The sequence below is a fragment of the Oncorhynchus nerka genome, linkage group LG7 (genome assembly GCF_034236695.1).
Source record: "Oncorhynchus nerka isolate Pitt River linkage group LG7, Oner_Uvic_2.0, whole genome shotgun sequence".
NCBI classification, from domain to species: domain Eukaryota; kingdom Metazoa; phylum Chordata; class Actinopteri; order Salmoniformes; family Salmonidae; genus Oncorhynchus; species Oncorhynchus nerka.
In genome coordinates, this window is record NC_088402.1 from 58912615 (window position 1) to 58936151 (window position 23537).

A 23537-nucleotide genomic window follows, 5' to 3' on the forward strand; every position below is an offset into this window, starting at 1 on the left:
CACTTCCTCCCCGTGTCCTTATGGACACAACTGCGTCACAGGGACTATGGGGTTGATTTGGTCCACACGACCAGGGGAAGTCGAGCTTTAATGGATGTAGTCTGGTGTTACCATTACCACTCTCAACAGAATGGTCTCAAATATGAGCTGATTGAAAGCGGCCTTCTTTCTACGTCAGTATTTCATGTGATTTTAGAATTTTGAACACAGTCATGTTTAGATTGGCGAGCTTAGCTCAGAGGGGCCACTTGTCGTCAGACTGGCTTAGGGTCAGAAAATAGTGTGTTTTAGAATCAGTGTTGTGTTCCGTAGGCATGAAACGGGCGAGAGCGTTTTAAAGTGGAGGAGGTCGCCAACTACCTTCCAATAAGAAAGGTCACTGTTCATTGCTCCATTTCAAATATGTTTTCTGTGGCATACCCAGTGAACCTGACCCAGGCGCTTCAATCAGAGGGCAGACGTTGGAGGCAGCAGGCCTTTTCACTCTCCAGTCACTTTCCAGTTGAGCGAATGGAGAGCCCGACGCCAGCATATGGTCCGTCTGCTCGTTCACACCTCTCGGTCTGGCCCCTCCTCGCTTCGCTAATTCACAACAAACGGAGAACCCGGTCACCAACCCACATCTGACCCTTTGGCTGTTGGTCATACAAGACTGGACCACGTTTGGCTGAGCATGCCTCCGGCAGCTTGTGGCAGAGAAAGGCTATCTATCTGTCTGTGGTGATGGTTGGGCGTTGGCTACTAGGCTCTCTTCCTCTTCATCTATGACATAAAAAGAGTATGGAAGTAGAAATAAATAAAACCCTAACAAACCCATTTTCTGAGTAGTAGTAGTGCAGCCTTATGTCTCTTATGGTGACGTCCAAGGTTTTGTTGCGGTTCCTAACCAATCAAGCATTTGATGTAGCCTGTGTTCAGAATTCAACTGCATTAATCATATCTGTGGGCCTAAGACTTTTGGGCCTAATATGTTTAAATGTCACAGTACTGCAAAGTTAGTCTTAATGCTATGATCATTTCCCAACTTTCAATTCTCCAACAAGAACTTATTAATTTAGCGGTAGCCCACTACTGTACACTCTGCAGTTCTGTCTTAACTTCTTGCAGTGTGTTGTTTGCACAAAACCAGCAGTTCTGTTCATGCATGTCCTGATTGGAAATGTTCAAACCGACATGTCACTCGCACACTTCCTCTCTTCACAAAGCTTCACTTCCTGTCGCAGGACAGCCTCCTTGCAGCTTTTGTGTTGCGAGCCAGCCAGCAGATCTTCACTCATTCTGTGTGCATTGTTTGTTTATTTCCCCTTCCCCTCTGAGTCCAGCCACCGCATATCTAACTTGAAAAAAAGAAACACTTTTTAATAGATTTTGACAAAAGAAATGTTCATTTCCTGTTTGCACACCACAGAGGTACCAACAAAGAAAGAAAATAAACAGCAGCAAATCCTTTGTAACTGGGCTTCTGTGTACTAGACCTAAGTGGGACTTTTGTCAAATGTTGTCTAAACTAATTGACTTGTAGTAGTGTTTGTTAATGAGGGGTAACAGGAGTGCTGTTTGTGAAAATGGCAATGAAAAGCTAACATGCAAATGAAAAGCTAAGCGTGCTCGTGTGAGGAAATGCATCGGCGTGGGCTTATTAAAGGGGGCTCACTCAGAATTATACACAGACTTAGTGCCTCTTGAAGGTGTCACAAAATGGTTGTTGTGGCGCTGTTGACCCTCATTGTTTGGGGAAGTGAGCAGTTCCCTTGCACGTAGTCTTCTGACCATTGAAATAACATATTGAAGCTAGGTCTGCAGCACCAGCTTGTGCATCAAAGTTGATTTAATGTAATAAGGATCCCCATAAGCCGACGCCAATGGCGACAGCTAGTCTTACTGGGTTCCGACACCGAATGAAAAAGACATTGCAGACAAAAGACTTGACAGTTTACATACAAAGTGATAAAACATTCATTTTTTTTGTTTTACCTTCATATCATCCAGTCCACACAATTACCATGTTGCAAGTGAACATTCTGTATGAACTAATTATTAATATGTTGTCACTGAGGCTGTACTGTGATTCGTATACCTAGCGTTCCCCCGACTCTCTCGCTAAAGCATGGAAATAACCAGACCCAGCCAAGATAGGTTTAATATTGGGTGGCATTTTTCTAATACCTGGTTATTACGGGTGGGATTTAATCGTTTCCTCTTCCACAGACCCCAGAGTCGGGCTCAGTAATGAGTTGAAAGCAGGTGGGCTCTTAGGAGGGGGGCAGAATGTATTCAGACCAGAGAGAGCAATAAAAGCACATCTCCAAGGCAATCCTGACAAAGCCCTCAGTGGCTCATGAGGGGCACAACAATTAGAGGTATGGCTGCATGGAAGAGAAGAGGTTTCGTACGGGGAATTGACGATTGGGGCCTGGGTGATGAATCATTCATTAGTGTTATTGTACCCCTTTGGTAGAAGAATTAATGGTTTGGTTTATTTAGCATTCAACGTTGTTTGTGGCTTATGGTGTATGACTGAACAGTTGTGCAGAGGTGTGTGTGTGTGTGTGTGTGCACATGCACGCTGAGTGTGTTGGCACTGGCAGCAAGCCACCAAAAACACAACAGTGACAGAGTGCGCAAGTCTCTTTGGAGCTCCAACAATCAATCAAGTATGCCTCTGTCCAGATCGCACACTGGAAACCAAGCCCTGACTGAGACAGTGCACACAAGGTTGAAGACTCAGCAATTACCACATCCCTACTGTATAACCTATTGCTAGCAAACTGGATAGTGTATTTATATCTCAAGACCAAAGCTAAACTACAAGTTGAGATATTGAGTCAGGCATTCAGTGGTTTAGCTGTGATTAATAGTATTTGTATGCTACTTAAATACTTTGAGATTTGGCTTTTCAACCGGAAAAGTAAAAACATTTCTGGAGTGTCTAATACTGGACCGTCTGGCGGTCATTTGTCTGGCAAGCCGAGTTTAAGAATGAACTGATCTCCCTTCCAGCCCATAGCCCCTCTGGCTACAGACCCTGGATTTGTAATATTGCTCCATTCACCAGCTGTGCCTGACCTTGCACCGTACAGTAGCAGACGATTAATCACCGAGATGAATCTGAGGATCTCCAAAATGAAATTTGTGGCCCTGGTCGGTGTATCATTTGACGTGCTGTTATTAGCACATTATGTATTGACGATTTACCTAAATGTAGTCTGCATGCTATTTTTAGCTATCAGTAAGAGCACAGTGGATTACATATGCAGTGTCAGGTGTCTTGCCATCAGGGTTGGGGTCAATTCAAATAAAATGTTTTCTATGACAATTCATGAATTAAAATGTATTTCAATTCAATTGACAAAAAATAACTAACTGAATTGACCCCAACCTTGCTTGCTATTTATGACTCGCTTAGCTTTTTTTTGTTGGCATGCATACCTTGCGTATTGTACTTTTATAATTAATTTATAGAGCATACCCCAACCACAGTGGGGAGTGCCCAACATAAATGCACATGATGCTTTTTTCTTTCTAGTCCCTGACTTTTCACCAAACGTCACAGTTGTGCCCTTTGACTCCTAGAATGCCGATTTCACCCAATCACAGCAGCTCTAACTGTGGGGTCAGTCGAGTCCTCTGGCAGCTTGACTTCCACCTCTCTGTCACGTTCCCCTAGCGAGAAACGACAACAGTAACCATGGTAGTGTCCTCCCTTACCTTGATTTGCCTATTTACAACAAGAGAAAGGTTGATCTTACCGACGCGGAAAACCAAAGCCCCGATGACTGTTCACTGACGTCAAAAACCTGCATAAAGGGCAACCTGAGCCCTGGACATATGAAAAACAACAGTGTCAGACGTGATCTACCACCTTAATTGATTTGGAAATAACAAGTGAATAGTCATCTTAGAAGCATGTCGAATGGAAGATTCCTGTCAGCATGAATCTGTGATGTCTACTCTCTACACATTGTTTATTGTTTTGTCTGCTTTTTTCCTTGCCAGCCACCTGTTTTTAAATTTATTATAATTTTTGTTTAAATTTGTTTAACCCCCCCCCCCCCCCGGTCAGAATTATTTTAAATCTGACCGGCCAATGTGTTACCTGATCTGCACCCCCCATTCTGTGATGCTGGTAGCGGCGCATGGCGATTTGAGATGGACAAAGCTGCCCCCTCTTGTCTTAAAATAAACAAGTGCAGTCGTTTGGTGACGGAACACTGCCGATAGCCAATACAGCCCAGGTGAGAATCACTGGTGTCTGGATGTAACACAGACACCGAAAGGACCTCTTTGTTGCTTGCGGCCTCGCACACTTATACAAACCCCCTTCTTCCTCCACATCTTTGTGGCACATTTAGACATTTTAAGAGCAAGACCGTCCATGGTGCAGATGTATGAACTACGAAATCACAAATAAGTTGTGGCTCGAGATACTCTCGTTTTCCCCTCCTCTCCCATTCTATACCAACCCTAACCCCCCTCACACCACTCCTCCATGCCCATCCCCCTGTCCTCCTCACCATGTAGTGTGGAAGTCCTTGTTTCTTGCCCCCCCTCCTTCTAAGATGCCAGGGGGCAATCTTCCACATGAATGGACTCCTTCAACATGGACATGGTACAAGTCACCATATGGGAGGATTAATGAGTATATTATGCCTGGAGCACAATTCACCCGTTCTGAACCATCCCAAAGCAGAACAGCACCAGACCTGGGTTCAAGCCCTATTTGAAATCTTTCCAAGACTTGGAGCATTTGTTCTAGTCTGCCTGGAGCGCCAGATGGGTGGGATTTGCAGTAAGGGGATTATTTTATTGCTACATATTTCATTGCGTGTGTGCATCTGCCTGCTCTGTCATTGTGGATAGGGATGAGGAGGTGTAAAGCAGTGCCTCCAAACCCCACAAGAGGTTGGGGTCCACATTGCAAATGCCGGATGAGCAATCTGCTTCCTTGTGGACTGTCTATTAGGCGTCATGATCAAGTTCCACATACATTTTCTTTTTACACACACTGCTCCTATTTGGCAAGCGTATGCTTCGTAGAAGTTGTGAGAGACATTCAAAGACAGACAATCAACCTGAGAGGAAGTGAGGTGGGAAGAAAGAGACAGAGGGGGCATTCTAGGACCCCCTCCCTTTTTTAGTTTTCTCTCGTCAGGATTTGAGTGACAGGTCAGCTTTCTGCAGGGAGACGCAGTGCTCACAAACACACTGTTGCGAGCCACTGAGCAGCTGATCAGTCTGACGTGGGCTTATCACCGCACAGCTACATCGAGGAAATGGAAAAAAGTGTGATGCTCAATAATTAGGGTATTTATAGAGGTGTCTCCGATGATTTCCCAGGTACATTAGTTTAAGTGTCTTCTATAGCAAGGGCTTACAGTATACATTAGTTACACGTACCATGGGGATTCTGTATGCATGTAAGGTATTTGAGGCAGAGCTTAAGCTAAACACAGGTGAGACCATAATATTTACGAAGCTCACTGGATGAAGTTCACCCCCAACCTAACCCTTAAATCTAAAGTAAACTGACGACTGCAATCCCCCATATTGTATATTGCTGTACATATACCACCTAGTGTATGATACATACAGTATGAACCTAACCACTATCTTTCTCTTTTATTTTTTTTCCTCATGCAGGCCTTTTTGCACAGAATCCGACAAACTGCCGAAGAGCAACAGTGTCTGTCGCCTGAGCATGTCAAGGTAAATATGGCCGCCTATTAAAAACTATCCTAATGATGCTTTGACAAAAATTACTACGCATAAAATATTTTTTACAAAATGTGGCGAGGCCCTATGGGTCCTCGTCCAAATAAGTGCACTATTTAGGGAATAGGATGACATTTCAGACGCACCCTCTCTCTGCTACCACAGATCCTGTTCTCCAACATTGAGTCAATCCTGGACGTTCACAGAGAGGTGCTGTCTGCAGTGGAGGCCAGCCTGCACCCGGAGCCACAGCCAGGGCATGCCCTCGGACAAGTCTTCCTCCAGTTTGTGAGTGACACACACTTCCATGCACACACACGCTTGCAGTGCACATATATATGGACACAGAGACCGGCTTGAGCATAAACGCCCAGCTACGCTCTGACGCTACTTCTCACACCCTATCCACTGTTTCAATGACCTGCAGTTAGGATAAAAGATCAAAACTCATGTGAAAGTGGCCTTCGACAACTTTCATATAATAATATACACACAATCCACTCCCTCTCTTCCTCCCTCGCTAATTCCCCCATCCCGCTCCCCCCTCCCCTCGAAAAAGCCTGCATCCTGTCAGCCAGAAAGACCCCTCTATCCGTTCCTCGCCAACCCCATGCAAGGCCCCTGTCACTTGCATCCCCTTCAGCAGATTGCTTTCCTCCCTCCGTCCCTCAGTTCCCGACACCCCCCTCCCCCCTTTTGAACTCGTTTGGCCCTTGGGAACAACAAAGAGCTGCCTGTGTCGGGGGAAGAGATGGTGTGTCAGTCATCAATGGGACAATGGCGGAACTAGTTGCTCTTGCGCACACACAGACACATGGACACACACGCAGAGACACGCATCCACACACATACACACTTAGGGGACTTTGTAGAACGAGGTATTAGCTTGAGGATTGTCACCTGACAGAATACATATTGTAAAGGGTGTTTGTTCAAACAGAAAGCTCCTGTAGTCAAACTAAAACTATCAATATTCTATTAATTGAAAGGATGTTGAGAGTAGCCTCCTCAAGGAGGTGGTAACCAAGCTTTGTTTTCTAATTGGACTACTATACTGTAGAATACTCCAATCAAGAGCTCTCAGAATAAGTTCTGTGTGTGTGGGTGGAGGGGGGAGAATCTTCACATGGCCACTGGCATTGTAGCTCCGTATTCATTACAGAGCTCTCTGTCTGTGACCTCTCTCTCCTTCAACACCAACACCTCTCGCCCAATCAATTGCCCCCGTTTGGTGCACTCCGCCTCCTGCCCTTGACCCCAGTGACAGCAGACACCCCTGCTGAGATCTGATTAACCCCCAGCATTGTTCTGCTGTCAATCAAAGCCAGAGAAATACATCCTGATTCTCCTCTTATCTCGCTCAAGCTCTGTCTATTCCAATGTTGCTTAGATCACACTATAACCCAGCATTGTTGAGCGGGCCATTCACTGTCAATCACAATCACAGCATACAGATTCTCCTCTCTCTGAAGATCTGTCTTATTTCAGTGTTGCTCATAGGCCACAGTATAAAACAGCACAATGGCTTTATTCCAATTCAAAAGCATACTCCCAGTGCCTGATAAAGCTTACATTCATCAAAGGGGGAGAGGAAGTGAGAGTGGAAAATTGGATTGGAATCCAGCCTATAGTAGCCAGTGGGCCTCAAATATCACCCGCCACCATGTTGACTTTTAAGGCGTGCATGTTGTTGAATCATTGGGGGGTGTTCAACGACCGGCAGACTAAACCAACCCTGGGTAGAACCTTTGGCTGACGTTTGAACCATGTTGGCGTGAGGAGGAGGATTACACAAACCTACCCCCAAAAAACTACTAGAGAATGTTAATTCGGAAGGATACAGATGTCAATATTTGCTCTATTTCTGGGCTGTCCCCTGACCAAGGCCTCTTTCTCCCAAGCTAACAGTCATCATATTATGGCCCTTCTTAAATAGACTCATTATGCTTTGACACTCCTATTTGCCCTGTGTTTGTTATTGCCCCTCTTATCCTGCTGAAATTCCACTGATGGAAAAGGAAGAAAACCAAGTGTTTATCAAAGACACAAACACACTCTTTGAGCTATTCTGAGCACAAGTGGAGCCCTTCAAATCAGGCCCAGTTTCTTCAAGGCTGACCCGGCTTTGGAATTGTACAGGTCACATTCAGGAACTTAAAGAAATGCCCATAAGGTAAGCTTATAGATGGATTAATGTTCACTTTTAGAAGTCCTTAAAGGTCCAATGCTGCTGTATTTATCTCAATATCAAATCATTTCTGGGTAACAATTAAGTACCTTGCTGTGATATTTTTTTGATATTTAAAAAAATAAAAAAAAAAATAAAAAAAATAGCAAGAAGTTTGCTAGGACTTGTCTGAGGGGGAAACTGAAAACTAGCTGTTATTGGCTGAGAGGTATGGAACACTTTCGTATTGGTCTATTAACCCATTTACCGCCTGGTGATATCACCAGGCAGGCCAAAACATAATTCCACCAAAACAGGCTCTTACACTAAATGCATAATCATCCTTTTAACATTATTATTCCAACCTCATGGTGTGGAATGAATATATTATTATTATTATTTAACCTTTTATTTAACTAGGCAAGTCAGTTAAGAACAAATTCTTATTTACAATGATGACCTACCCCGGCCAAACCCTCCCCTAACCCGGACGACGCTGGGCCAATTATGCGCCACCCTATAGGACTCCCGATCACAGCCGGTTGTGTTACAGCCCAAATCAAATGTTATTGGTCACATACACATGGTTAGCAGATGTTATTGCGAGTGTAGCGAAATGCTTATGCTTCTAGATCCGACAGAGCAGCAGTATCTAACAGGTAATATCTAACAATTCCACAACAAAACCTAATATCTAACAAATTCCACAACAAAACCTAATATCTAATAAATTCCACAACAAAACCTTATACACACAATCTAGTAAAGGAATGGGATAAGAATATATAAGTATAAAATATATGGATGAGCAGTGACAGTGACTAAGATGCAATAGATAGAATAGATAGTGAAGGATACAGTATACGTTATACACATAAGATATGTAAACATTATTAAAGTGACCATTTATTATAGTGGCCAGTGATATGAAGTTTGTAGGTAGGCAGCCACCTCTCTGTGCTAGTGGTGGCTGTTTAACAATCTGATGACCTTGAGATTGAAAAACCGCTTCGATCTCTCTGTCCCATCTTTGATGCACCTGTACTGACCTCGCCGACTGGATTGAAGCGGGGTGAATAGGCAGTGGCTCGGGTGGTTATTGTCATTGATGATCTTTTTAGCCTTCCTGTGACATCGGGTGCTGTAGGTGTCCTGGAGGGCAGGTAGTTTGCCCCCGGTGATGCATTGTGCAGACCGCACTTCCCTCTGGAGAGCCTTTTGGTTGTGGGCGGTGATACAGCCCGACAGGATGCTCTCAATTGTGCACCTGTAAAAGTTAGTGAGGGTTTTGGGTGACAAACCAAATTTCTTCAGCCTCCTGAGGTTGAAGAGGCTCTGTTGCGCCTTCTTCACCACACGGTCTGTGTGGGTGGACCATTTCAGTTTGTTGGTGATATGAACACAGAAGAACTTAAAACTTTCCACCTTCTCCACTGCTGCCCTGTCGATGTGGATAGGGGGGTGCTCCCTCTGCTGTTTCCTGAAGTCCACGATCATCTCTTTTGTTTTGCTGACATTGAGTGAGAGGTTATTTTCCTGACACCACACTCTGAGGGCCCTCACCACCTCCTCCTCCCTGTAGGCTGTCTCGTTGTTGTTTGTAATCAAGCCTACCACTGTTGTGTTGTCTGCAAATTTGATGATTGAGTTGGTGTGCATGGCGCACAGTCATGGGTGAACAGGGAATACAGGAGGGGGCTGAGAACGCACCCTTGTGGGGCCCCAGTGTTGAGGATCAGCGGAGTGGAGATGTTTCCTACCTTCACCTGGGGGGTGGCCTGTCAGGAAGTCCAGGACCCAGTTGCACAGGGCAGGGTCGAGACCTAGGCCCTCCAGCTTGATGATGAGTTTGGAGGTGTAGTCAATGAACAGCATTCTTACATAGGTATTCCTCTTGTCCAGATGGGATAGGGCAGTGTGCAGTGTGATCGCGATTGCATCGTCTGTGGACCTATTGGGGGGTTAAGAAAATTGAAGTGCGTCTAGGGTGACCGGTAGGGTGGAGGTGATATGATCCTTGAATAGTCTCTCTAAGCACTTCATGATGACAGAAGTGAGTGCTACGGGGCGATAGTAATTTAGTTCAGTTACCTTAGCTTTCTTGGGAACAGGAACTACAGACCCCTGGGATTGAACCAGGGCCTGTAGTGACGCCTCTTGCACTGAGATGCAGTGCCTTAGACCGCTGCACCACTCGGGAGCCCATATATACAGTGCCTTCGGAAAGTACTCACACCCCTTGACTTTTTCCTAATTTTGTTACGTTACAGCCTTATTCTAAAAGGGATTATATAAAACATTTTAAACTCTTCCTAGAGCTGGCCACCCGGCCAAACTGAGCAATCGTGGTAAAAGGAGAAGGGTCACTCTGACAGAGCTCTAGAGTTCCTATGTGGAGATGGGAGAACCTTCCAGAAGGACAATCATCTCTGCAGTACTCTACCAATCAGGCCTTTATGGGAGATTGGCCAGATGGAAGCCACTCCTCAGTTAAATGAACATGGCAAACTCCAAATGGGCTGTCAAAAGTCAACTAATGACTCTCAGACCATGAGAAACAAGATTCTCTGGTCTGATGAAACCAAGATTGAACTCCTTGGACTGAATGCCAAGCGTCACGTCTTGAGGAAACCTGGCACCATCCATATGGTGGTGGCATCATCATGCTATGGGGATGTTTTTCAGCGGCAGGGACTGGAAGACTAGTCAGGATCAAGGCAAAGATGAATGGAGCAAAGTACAGAGATCCTTGATGAAAACCTGCTCCATAGCGCTCAGGACCTCAGACTGGGGCGAATGTTCACCTTCCAACAGGACAATGACCATAAGCACAGAGCAAAGACAACTCAGGAGTGGCTTCGGGACAAGTCTTTGAATGTCCATGAGTGGCCCGGACTTGAACCCAATCGAACATCTCTGGATAGACCTGAAAATAGCTGTGTAGTGACGCTCTCCCATCCAACCTGACAGAGCTTGAGAAGAATGGGAGAAACTCCCAAAATACAGGTGTGCCAAGCTTGTAGCGTTATACCCAAGAAGACTATGCTGTAATCACTGCCAAAGGTGCTTCAACCAATTACTGAGTAAAGGGTCTGAAAACTTTTATAAATGTCATATTTAAATAGTTTATTTTTAATAAATTAGGAAAAAGGTCAACCTGTTTTTGTTTTGTTGTTATGGGGTATTGTGTGTAGATTGAGATTTAATCCATTTTAGAATAAGGCTATAATGTAACAAAATGTGTAAAAAGTCAAGGGGTCTGAATACTTTCCGAATGCATTGTATATACATTTATTTTTATAACACACAGGAAATCTAGTTTTTGACTGCACTGGGCCTTTAGGAAGTTCTGTTCTAAGCCTAGTAGTAGTCTAAGAGGGTCAAAGACGTTTCATGGTCTTTACTTTCTTGTGATGTTCCATGGAAACTCAGTCAAAAAAATTTGATTGTTATGATGAGGTGGCCATGAGCTTAGAAGTTTGGTATTTTAAGCATTGCGTCAGAAAAGTTGAATGCAAGTGTCCGGGAAGACATGCACGCACACTCACTCTCTCTCACACACACCAGGTTTCCGTTTTCCGGTAATAGCCGGCTTTTGGCCAAAATTTCTTTTGAGAAAAGCCAATAAATTAAATTGGCACCGGCCAAATGTCCAGGATAAAGAAAAAAAATCCCATTGCGAAATAATGCTTTTTAGTCTATTCATTGATGGAAAAGGCAGTCGATGTAAATACATTTGTAAAACGGGATCATCTCAAACAGGCTTCATCAGCGGGTCACACGAGTGGGCTGGAGGCAGTAGGCTTCCAAAATATACTTGTTTGAAACCGGAACGTTTTAATAGATATTATGAGGCATGTCTTGCCTTGCTTTAAAGTAACATATTAGATCTCCTCTCTTTCAAAATTCGTAATGGAAATGTATTTTAATCTCACTTCTTTTTGACATCAGTGTTTTCCCGCTAATTGCATTATAGAACGAACATTTGCGCCTACTGCCTTGTGCGCATGGCTGCGCGTATAATGTGACGGATAAAAAAAGGTTAACAAACTTTTTTTAAGCTAAACGTTCTGATCTGTTACATCAGACCTTTTTTTGTATGTATCCTAGGGCTACTAGTTGTATGAATGTGGGATCTACCTTCCCACAATTGTCCCAGAGTCTGTTTGGAATAGGCTATTTTTCTCTCTCTCAACAAACTAACCATTAGAATAGGTCAACTTTTCTACTATGGAGTATAGTAGATTGACATAGGCTAGTGATTTTGCTGTTCGTTAGGCTACTCGTATTGAGTTTTTTTTATTCGTTTTTTTTGTTGGTGTTTCACACCATATACTGGGCTAGCTGTTGCTCCCGGTGATGCCTCGGACTTTGTTGCCCTGCCAGCCAGCGGCTTTGTGTGTTTGACAGCGGAGCCCTGGGCTACGCTATCCCTCTGTTACTTCGCCGTTTACAGCCGCCAAACACGGTGACACACTTTGAATCTACCCTCGTCATGGGAACCGGAGAGATTGCTGAACGTACTGTAATGTTGCATACACGCCAGATTAGTTCTCTCTTCTTGCTGCGTTGCCATGTGGACCTGACGCATGCATGAGAGGAGGTGGAGGATGGAAGGCAAGAGCGGCATGGCCTCTTGAGGTTGACTTTGATATACTGTTTCCAAAGAGCTGTGAGAGTCGACATTTAGAATGGGGAGATGAGAGCAAGAGGGAGACACTGAGACCAATGGTGCACCTGGTAGAGATTGTTACCCTGTGAACATTTTATGGTGCTTGGCCCCATCAGTTTTACAGTGACCTCGTGTATTTAACGCTGGATGCCTGATAGAAATGCTACGCAGCATTCTTACCTCATGCTCAATATTTGAAGATTCAAAAACAAACTTAACAGCATCAAAGGAGTGACTCAGTGCCTCCTATATTGATCTGCCTTTTAAGTCGCTACCTAAAATGCACACGTCCGGCTTTTCAGAGAGCGCGAGTGTAGCGTTTCTCTGAAGGTTGTGAGGATATGCTAGCCTCGCAGGCACGAGCTAAGATTTCACTTCCTGCCGCTGTTTCGGGTGACCGCAGCACAGTTTTGGTTACAGTACCAACCAGAGCAGAGTGAGGAGGCCCTACACTGAAGCTGGTTTCACTTCCTAATGACTTGAAGGCCTATATATCGGGTTTTGGGCTGAAGCCTACATTTAAATTCTGAGGAATAGATTCCTTAGGCCTATATGTTGTTCCTAGTGGTGGGTAAATAATGCATTGAACCTATGCGCATAGCTATCATATAACTAAGTGATCATGAGGAAAGTCTTCAGTGGCTAAACCTATACAGTACAGTATATCCACATAACTATGTCTGTGTGAATAGAGGAAGTTCAGAGGGCTTTCTCAGTTCAATATTTACCCAAATAAGGAAAGCACATCTCATCAGAATTGTAATCTTAATTGTTTGGTATTATGTGTATAGGAGTTAATCTTCAATTCAACTGATGTTGTGACATTATCACTAGATATCTGTGTTTGACTAAAAGTTGTTCTGTTCCAGAATATTCAATGCCAAGTTTTTCTATTCGGATCAGATCAGGTCCCGACTGAATTGTGTTTCTACCATCTTTCAGAAGGGGCGGTTCTCGGTGTATGGGGAGTACTGCAGTAACCACGAGAAAGCCCTGCGGCTGCTGATGGAGCTCAACAAGATCCCCGAAATCAGGACCTTCCTCCTGGTGAGGATCCCACCGCTGACACCAACTCTCACAGTCTTTTTACATATCTTGTTCTCTCTGAAGAAAAACAAGTCTTCTCTTCCTCTATCTATTCTTCTTCCCATTCTATTCCTCTTACACCCTGCTCTCTCCCTCTTCCTTTACCACCTCTTCTTGTCTACCTCTTCCTCCCACTTTCTCCCTGATCCTCTTCCCATGTGTCATCATTTTCCACCTTTGTCCCAATCACCATCCTTCTCTCTATCCTCTTCATAATGTCACATCTTCTTCTGTTTACATGTTTATGTTTGTTATACAAAATAACAGGTATTAGAAAAGGGCAGACTCACGACGTAACCACAGGGTCGTTTTGTCACCAGAAGTCCAGCTGTTTCCTTGTTTTGACAACCCTTCTTGCCCCTCAACAATGAACACAGGAACTGCCTTTGATTGCACTTCCAAAGATGATGTCATGGTTGGTGTGAGCTGTCCAGCTGCGGTACATTGGCACGGCTGGCTGGAAGATCTGAGCCTTGTTGACACCGATGTGTTTCCTCCGTCTCATTATTGACTGACCTGAACTTGTTCTAGTTGTGTTCTGTACATTCTATCCCAGGCTGCTAGTGGAACATCACATGGGGGGGGGGTGTCAATGTGTTGATGTCAATGGGAGACTAAGATACATTTGACATATGTGGATGTTAGGATTCTCCCCATACATTTTCAACTTTTAGCGGAATGACCCTTTAAGCTACAAGTCTGAACTCCACAGGTTGAAGCTGTAGGCTGGTTTCAACCCAAAATGCATGGTAGTCCACAGTGCTTTTTGTGGATGATGTGGAGTGAGGGAATTGGGAATGTGGTGTAGTCAGTCGATGAACTCTGGCGTGGAGACGATGCCTTCTGTAATCGCAGGGAGCCTGGAGGCTTAATGAATAATCACATTTGGATGTAAGCTTTGCATTAATTAGTCATGATTTATAAATGCAAATCGTTATTAGTATTATAATGATATTTGAGGGTGGTGCGGCATGAAGAGCCATCGGGGCATCTGTTTCCTCTCTTGAATTCCGTTCCATTTCCATGTTTTTGCAGTATTTGAGCTGATATTTCCATGTTAATTGACAAGCACTGAATATGTACGCCGTCTCTCTCTACACGGACATCAAAACAAAGCTGTACAGCTGAGAGGAGTAAAGTGAAAGTATGCTGAAAGGAGGTCAAAGAGAAACTCTCGGAGGGAGTTTGGCTGCAGGCACGCTGATGGAAATAAGGTTCAGATTAGAAGACTAGAGAAAGAGAAAGAGAGAGAGAGGGGTGGAGATGGGGATTGCGTCAGGATTGCCAAGCCGGCTGGAATCTGTGGAATCACACAATTTTGCAGTCAGTTTTTGCGCTCCTCTCCTCCCCCCAGCCCCCAAGCGTAAACTTCAACCAAAAAACTGCATGAGCACAACACTGCTGTTTCTTCTCAGAGTGCCTTATGAAGTTGAAAGTGGTGGAAATATGTGCACTATACCGACCAATGATGTGCTTTCTGTTTTCTACACCAAAGTATTTTCATGCGGCGTATCTAGTTTGGCCTTTGATCTTGTGGTGAATGCTGCTCATGCTTGCCCTCTGCGACTTCGCATTTGACAGACCTGGTTACTGGAAAATAAAGCACAGAGAAGAGAACCCACCAGCTTGGTCTCTCACTCTCTCACTCACTCACTCTCTCTCGCTCTCTCACTCTCATCTGAAGAACCCTCAGTAGGGTTTCACTACCAAACTGTTTTCTTGGGTACATTTTTCAAAGCATGACTTTAGTTCCAGTTTGCCACCCGATCCCCATTGAGGCTGTTAATGCAACACTGAAGACATGCTGTGGTGTTTTTTTAGATTTAGCTTCTTGCACTCAACCAATTCACATCATCATTTTAGTGGAGTTACCAAATTACATTTCTAGAAGAATCACAAACAAGATGGAGGATGTGTCATAGGCCATAGATGTCCCTGTTTGATAAATGACAGTTTTGTTAACATCTGTGTCTTGTTTGTTTTCCAGCACTGTATGCTGCTGGGAGGGAAGAAGAGCACAGACATTCCCCTGGAGGGGTACCTGCTATCGCCCATTCAGAGGATCTGCAAGTACCCCCTTCTACTGAAGGTAAGGCCCTTGGACCCGAGGAGAATGACACAAGCGCATACACAAACATAAACACACACGTTCCGACCTTGTCCGCCACACTCCTACCACGCACAATCTTTTATTCTCCACCCCACGTCCAATTTCTCCCTTTTTTCCAACTTCTCCACAAAACTCTATCCGCACCCTCCGTCCCACCACTTCATCCTCACTATCCTATGTCCGACCTCCACGCTCCCCCCTCCAGCCTAACATTCCCCCAGTACTCTGTTCATCCATCATCCCGCAATCTTAACTGACCTCTCCACTTCTAAATGCAACTCCATCCACCGTTGACTCTGCAGGATACTGTTGAGATGATTCCTAATAATGAGCATTATCAATGGCTGTTTTATATACTGTAGTTCTACTGAAGACGTCTTGACTTTGGCTTTAACCCGTTAATGACCTGACCAAGTGACCACTCTACTCGCCTCTCCCCCGCCTCTAGGAGCTGCTGAAGCGGACGCCCAAGAAGCACGCGGACTACCCTGCGGTGGAGGAGGCCCTGCAGGCCATGAAGGCAGTGTGCTCCAACATCAACGAGACCAAGAGGCAGATGGAGAAACTGGAGGCCCTGGAGCAGCTGCAGTCGCACATCGAGGGCTGGGAGGTGAGGGATTCTATTCTATTCTACTCTAGACCATGGCTAGGATGCACCCTATAGGTCACCATTGAGGGGGGGAAGCACTAAAAGGTGAAAAGAGGGGGAGAGTAGTGTGCGTTTAAAGATGAGAGGCGCGACAGAAGGGTGGGGGGTCAGAGAGAGAGGAGGGAGGGAAAGATGAGAGGATGGAGAGGGGTGGGAGGTGAGAAGAAAGATTGAGAGAGGAGAAGTAAGAGAGAGAAAGGATAGTTAGGAGGGCGAGGGAGCAGAACGGTTCTCCTTTATATAGAAATGGTTTGAATGACAGGAAAGAGACGGAAAAGGGAAGCTCAGAGTTTAGATTTGTCAATGGTTTACACACACACACACACACACACACACACACACACACACACACTGTCCTCCTCATTGACTCAGTCACGGCTGTGGCGAAAAAGCTTAGGCCAGTTTTCGAGAGTCCACTAAATACTGAGCACCACTTCATTTTCTGTGACAGTAAAACACTCCTCCAGCTTCCCCCAGATTACCAGTGTGCACAGGGCACAGACAGGTCTTGGGAGCGGAGCGGAGTGCCCAGTGCGTTTTTCACGCCTCCCTCACCCTCCACAACAGAGCCCTTGTCCCCTGACTCTCCTCGGGCCCCCTGGGCCCCGGAGAGGACAATCTGCCCGCTCAGGAGCCATGGGAAGGCCAAAGGGCACCCTGCCCAATCGGCAGAGCCCGATGAGGCAGGGCCTAGTCTCACGCGGGCCCCTTTGAGGAAAAAGCGAGGGCCTCACAATAGCATCCTACACACACACACATACACTCAAAGCCTGCCAAGATTTGCCTCGCTCTGACGAAATATGCCACCGTTTCACCCCTGCGATTGTCCTATGTCAAAAATGTGACAAAACAAGAGACTGTTGTGTGTTTTACAAGGATAAACGATGTGGGGGAAAATTACACCATGTCGTCTGTTCCTTCCACAGATATATCAGACTTGTCTTGATATAGGATTGTTATTGGCATTTTTGTTAAATGACTCTCATTTGATTCCAGCCACTGATGTGGGGGCAGTTGGACATCTGTTTTTGGGATTGGTTCTCTGATTCACTTTGCGTTGACCCCTAGAGGTCAAAACATATCTGAGAGTGAATGAGTATTGGGACATAGAGCCTCTGTCTACTCACTCTGTATCACAGTCCGTCCTCATGAAAGACAATCCCCCTCTCCCTACCTACTTCCCTCTCTTTAGCCCATTATTCCTACTCTCTCCACTGCTCCACTCTCCAGTGTAATCACTGCTCCACTCTCCAGTGTAATCACTGCTCCACTCTCCAGTGTAATCACTGCTCCACTCTCCAGTGTAATCACCGCTCCACTCTCCAGTGTAATCACCGCTCCACTCTCCAGTGTAATCACCGCTCCACTCTCCAGTGTAATCACCGCTCCACTCTCCAGTGTAATCACCGCTCCACTCTCCAGTGTAATCACCGCTCCACTCTCCAGTGTAATCACCGCTCCACTCTCCAGTGTAATCACCGCTCCACTCTCCAGTGTAATCACCGCTCCACTCTCCAGTGTAATCACCGCTCCACTCCTCCACTCTCCAGTGTAATCACCTCTCCACTCCTCCACTCTCCAGTGTAATCACCTCTCCACTCCTCCACTCTCCAGTGTAATCACCTCTCCACTCCTCCACTCTCCAGTGTAATCACCTCTCCACTCCTCCACTCTCCAGTGTAATCACCTCTCCACTCCTCCACTCTCCAGTGTAATCACCTCTCCACTCCTCCACTCTCCAGTGTAATAACTCTCTCCACTCTCTCCACTCTCAGTGTAATCACCTCTCCAGTGTAATCACTCTCTCCACTCTCAGTGTAATCATCTCTCCACTCTCTCCACTCTCAGTGTAATCACCTCTCCACTCCTCCACTCTCCAGTGTAATCACCTCTCCACTCCTCCACTCTCCAGTGTAATCACCTCTCCACTCCTCCACTCTCCAGTGTAATCACTCTCTCCACTCTCCACTCAGTGTAATCACCTCTCCACTCCTCCACTCTCCAGTGTAATCACCTCTCCACTCCTCCACTCTCCAGTGTAATCACTCTCTCCACTCTCTCCACTCTCAGTGTAATCACCTCTCCACTGCTCCACTCTCCAGTGTAATCGCCTCTCCACTCTCCAGTGTATCCACTCTCTCCACTCTCCAGTGTAATCACCTCTCCACTCCTCCACTCTCCAGTGTAATCACTCTCTCCACTCTCCACTCTCAGTGTAATCACCTCTCCACTCCTCCACTCTCCAGTGTAATCACCTCTCCACTCCTCCACTCTCCAGTGTAATCACCTCTCCACTACTCCACTCTTCAGTGTAATCACCTCTCCACTCTCCAGTGTAATCACCTCTCCACTCTCCAGTGTAATCACCTCTCCATTCCTCCACTCTCCAGTGTAATCACCTCTCCACTCCTAATGGGGAGGTAATAGTGCAGAATCGGGGCTCAGATGCATTAGCTTTGCTCTAATAGACAGACAGCCCTCCTGCTTCCACCACCCCTCCCTCTGTCATCCTCTATCCATTCCTCCATCCCGCCTTCCTGCACAGTTAAACATGGAATTTGATCGATCGGGTGAAATGTAAAACCGTCTGCTAGACCGACTGGAATGCACCTGACCTACAAGAGTGAGGATAATCCTGTTTTTCGGGGGGGAGCTATGCGCGTCTGTCAGAGATGTAGTGGCCAGAGGAATCAATTATGGATGGTAGTGGGGGTCTGGTTTTGGGCGGCTACAGTGGTTTGCTCTCAATGACATCAAAGAGACAGTTACATTTGGTAAAGCAACCATAAAAGAGAGTTTGGTGTCTCTACCAAAAATGGGGGTGGGACAGGAGATCCAGAGTCCACACATGGGCACGCTTATTTCCGGTTGATTTAGATTGGTGCGTTCCATTGAACAATGATGTTTTGTTATGGCTACGTGTATGGCATGAATGTATCCATGCACATGCACTCTATATTACCAATCATTACTTTACGAGGCAGCCCTAAATGTGTATGTGTGTGGTTAATTGCAATGGTGTAGGTTTGATTGAATTCCTGTCTGAAATGGCACCCTATTCCCTATATAGTGCATTACCTTGGGATCAGAGGCCAAAGGGGAGGTCCCATATGGCTCTGGTCTAAAGTAGTGCACTATATATGTAATGGTGCCATTTCTGAAACACCCCCATCCATAATTAACGTCACAGCTAGAATCCCATAGGTCAACCCTAAGGAATCCCTTTAGGTTTCTTGTTTACAATGAGCTAATGTAAAACCCTGCAAATACAGCTTTAAAAATGACTTCATCTAATGACTAAATAGTGACTCACTGACAAAGTCGTGGCCTAGGATCGTTAAAAGGTTTTAATTGGCTCTCGTACCTCGCGGTGTGAGTTGATGTCCATGTCCCCCCCCCCCTCCACGGAGTGCACGGTCAACTCACGTTTTACCATTCAGATTTGAGCAACACTTCACATGAAGTACCCTGCCACTAAACTGTCATAACAGTGGCTTTCCACCGGTCATAACGCGAGTCCCAACACTGCCATGACATTACATATCAGGGAAGCGTTGGGAAATAACTGGAATGCTTCACATGTTACGTCTCAGCTCACCGTACGAGTGGTATGTGGCTTGCAGGGGTAAAATAAACAAGCTTTGTCTTAAGTCTGACCAGATGTCCCTTTGGGACCCAGAGCTGGCACTATTTAAACAAAATCTTGTTTCCTCCCCATTTTAGACTAGTTTCCTCCAGTTCAGTTCAGTTCGGGGGCCAGTTGGAAACTTGTCTAACCACTGTGGGATGAAGAACAGTGCACAGCTGACTTTTGTCTTGTGTTAAGGGTCATTGGCAAAGTTTAGGGAAGGACTGTTGTATACACTATTGTTCTGTTGTATAACAGTAGGAGTGAGGGTGTCGTCTGTTGTTCATTCCATCCTATTAGCACAATGAAACCATTAGTTTAGTATAAACCGAATCCAATGTCATCTGATGTGTGAATTCTCACAGCTGCATTTTGTTGTTCGACTGGGGTTGTGCACTCTGAAGGTAAACACATGCTGAGTAAAAGAGAATCATTGTTATAGACACACGTACACACACAAAGAACCCACCCCCCCCCCACACACACACACGTCAAGTTGAGAGATGACAACAGGCACCAGCGGTTAACTGCAGTCCTCTCTTGACTGTCCCCAGGGCACCAATCTGACTGACATCTGCACCGAGCTGCTTCTCCACGGTAACCTGCTCAAGATCTCAGCCGGCAACATCCAGGAGAGAGTCTTCTTCCTGTTCGACAACCTCTTGGTCTACTGCAAGAGGAAGTCCAGGTGAGAATGAGGGAGGAGATGTGGGGGAGGGAAAGCAGGGGAGGTTGTGAGGGGGTGACTGAGAGGAGAGCGAGATGGTGGAGAGGTAAGTGGCAGGAATGAGCACAACTTGTGTTCATTCAGTGGCAGAAAGAAGCCAGACATGGAAAAACCGGGTGAATCCCCAAATCCTGTTTGTGTAGTGTGTACCAAGCTCATTTTACATACAAACAAAACAAGTCCACCTAACGTTGTGTGTGCGTGCGTGCGTGCACGTGCTTCAGGACTGTGAAGTTGTTTTCAAAATGTATTTAGTTATACATATCTTTAGCAACATTTTATTTTTTTTCTGTGCAGAAAAAAACCAACACATTTTCAAAATGTTCTGTACAATTTCCTAGGGTTTCTGGGAAGAAGTCCACCAAAAGGACCAAGTCCATCAACGGTCCCCTGTACCTGTTCCGAGGAAGAATCAACACCGAGGTGATGGAGGTGGAAAACGTCGAGGACGGAACAGGTTTGTGCCAGTCTCACCAGTCTTCATATACTGTACAGTGCTGTGAAAAAGTATTTGTCCCCTTTCTGTCGTCCAGGTCCTGAGGCAGCAAAGCATCCCCAAACCATCACACACTACCACCACCACCACGCTTGACAGTTTTAAGGTTCTTACTGTTGAACGCAATGTTTGGTTTTCGCCAGGCATAATGGCGACCCCATGTCGTCTTTGTAAACTCAGGTTCCCTTTATCAAATATTACACTTTGGTTGAAGATCTGATAACATTCAGTATTAAAAATGTGCAAAAATAGAGAAAATCAGGAGGAGGGCAAATACTTTTTCACTACACTGTAGGAACATCATCTCGCTATTCACCCCTCCATTTATTCATTCATACAATCATCCCTTGCTCTAATCATTCATCCATGTTTAGTCATTTATCACATTTGTCCTCCATCAGTTGATCATTTAATGTTCTTTCTATTTATGTGGGATTAACTCTCTAAAGATCTGGCTGACGTAAAATCATAAACTAATTACACCAATCTATTCTATCTATGCTACAGTGTTACTTTTAGGCTTCAAAAACTAGATAATGAATTCACTGATGGAGTAGGTGATACAAATCTGATTAGAGCTTACAGTTTGGGTGTAACTATAAAATCTTGCTTAGGTTTCTCACACTTTGAATGACTAACTGTGGATAGGGAGGTTACATGGATTTGACGAGTGCTTGCTCGCGGTGATAATGTCTTACATTGGTTCGGGCAGGATGCACAACCTGTGTTTCTCACCTTTGAACTTCTGGGATAGCTGCTGCTGCAGGAACTGGAACTTACCAACTTACCACACTGTTCTGCTCATTTTGCTCTAGAGATGTGTTGCACACTAGCCTATTTTTGCAAGACCTGGGTTAAAGTAGTATTTGAAATGTTTTAAATATTTTAGTTTTGCTTGATTGAGTTTACCAGGCGCATAGAAACAATAAAATTGTCCCAAAACTGCCAACCCCACATATCTTGCATTCCAGGCAGGCTCAAGCAAACATTCAAAGTATTTGAAAGATTTCAAGTACTATTCGAACCCAGGTCTGATTTTGTTTTCTCATGTAGCTCTTGCTTTAGGGCCTTAGGGGTAGAAATGCACTTCTTCCACTCACATGCCTCCTTTCTGTGCCCCGGGGCTGTTGCCTATCGCCTGGTACGTTCAGAGGTAACCACAAAGAAAAATATGTTCTCTCTCTCTCTGTGTTTCTCAGAGAGACAATATAACCTAATAGTGACACTTAAGGTCATGTGCCATTTTTACACTGCCAGTTGTATGTGTCTAACTTGGATGTGTCTAAGGGTATTAATGTGTTGATTTGTAGCATTGTAGAAGCCCTGAAATATCTGTGCTTTTTATACCGTTCAGCAGACAATTTTAAAGCAGGGCTCTCTAACCCTGTTCCTGGAGAGTTACCCTCCTGTAGGTTTTCACTCTAACCCTGTTCCTGGAGAGCTACCCTCCTGTAGGTTTTCACTCCAACCCTGTTCCTGGAGAGCTAACCTCCTGTAGGTTTTTAACTCCAACCCTGTTCCTGGAGAGCTAACCTCCTGTAGGTTTTTAACTCCAACCCTGTTCCTGGAGAGCTACCCTCCTGTAGGTTTTCATTCTAACCCTGTTCCTGGAGAGCTACCCTCCTGTAGGTTTTCACTCCAACCCTGTTCCTGGAGAGCTAACCTCCTGTAGGTTTTTAACTCCAACCCTGTTCCTGGAGAGCTAACCTCCTGTAGGTTTTTAACTCCAACCCTGTCCCTGGAGAGCTACCCTCCTGTAGGTTTTCACTCCAACACCAGTTGTAACTAACCTGGTTCAGTTTATCAACCAGCTAATTATTAGATCAGGTGTGCTAGATTAGGGCTGGAGTGTGAACCTACTGGGCGTTAACTCTCCAGGAACAGGGTTGGAGTGAACCTACAGGAGGGTAGCTCTCCAGGAACAGGGTTGGAGTGAACCTACAGGAGGGTAGCTCTCCAGGAACAGGGTTGGAGAGCCTTGATTTAAAGTAATATGTTTAGATTAATAAGGATATTGAGTGAATCCGTTTGAATGAGATTTGTAGTTTGTGTCTTGTCGGGCCTGTGTTCTTCCATTGAAGAGCACAACCTTGAAATGCACTGACGGTAGGTTTCCCATTCACACGAAGAGCAATTCAACGAGTGTTTTGGCGTGAATGCATTCATCACACTCAGATGAATGGAACAACATTACCCTCCTCCCACGTCCACTATTGTTTGAAACACGCACACCTAGACACCATTAGCCCTTTTTTTAATGCCCCCCCCCCCCTCGGGCCAGGTGGTTTCA

General features: G+C 45.3%; 1 protein-coding gene across 1 annotated transcript in view; it reads left to right on the forward strand.

Moving 5' to 3' along the window:
- Positions 1–23537, forward strand: part of prex1 (phosphatidylinositol-3,4,5-trisphosphate-dependent Rac exchange factor 1) — a 109262-nt gene that overhangs the window by 15670 nt on the left and 70055 nt on the right. Inside the window, exons 2-8 of the mRNA XM_065020664.1 lie at positions 5641–5706; positions 5878–6000; positions 13494–13598; positions 15625–15726; positions 16196–16357; positions 20579–20712; positions 21093–21208. Coding sequence (XP_064876736.1) covers positions 5641–5706; positions 5878–6000; positions 13494–13598; positions 15625–15726; positions 16196–16357; positions 20579–20712; positions 21093–21208 — 808 coding nt within the window. The remainder of the gene's footprint in view (positions 1–5640; positions 5707–5877; positions 6001–13493; positions 13599–15624; positions 15727–16195; positions 16358–20578; positions 20713–21092; positions 21209–23537) is intronic.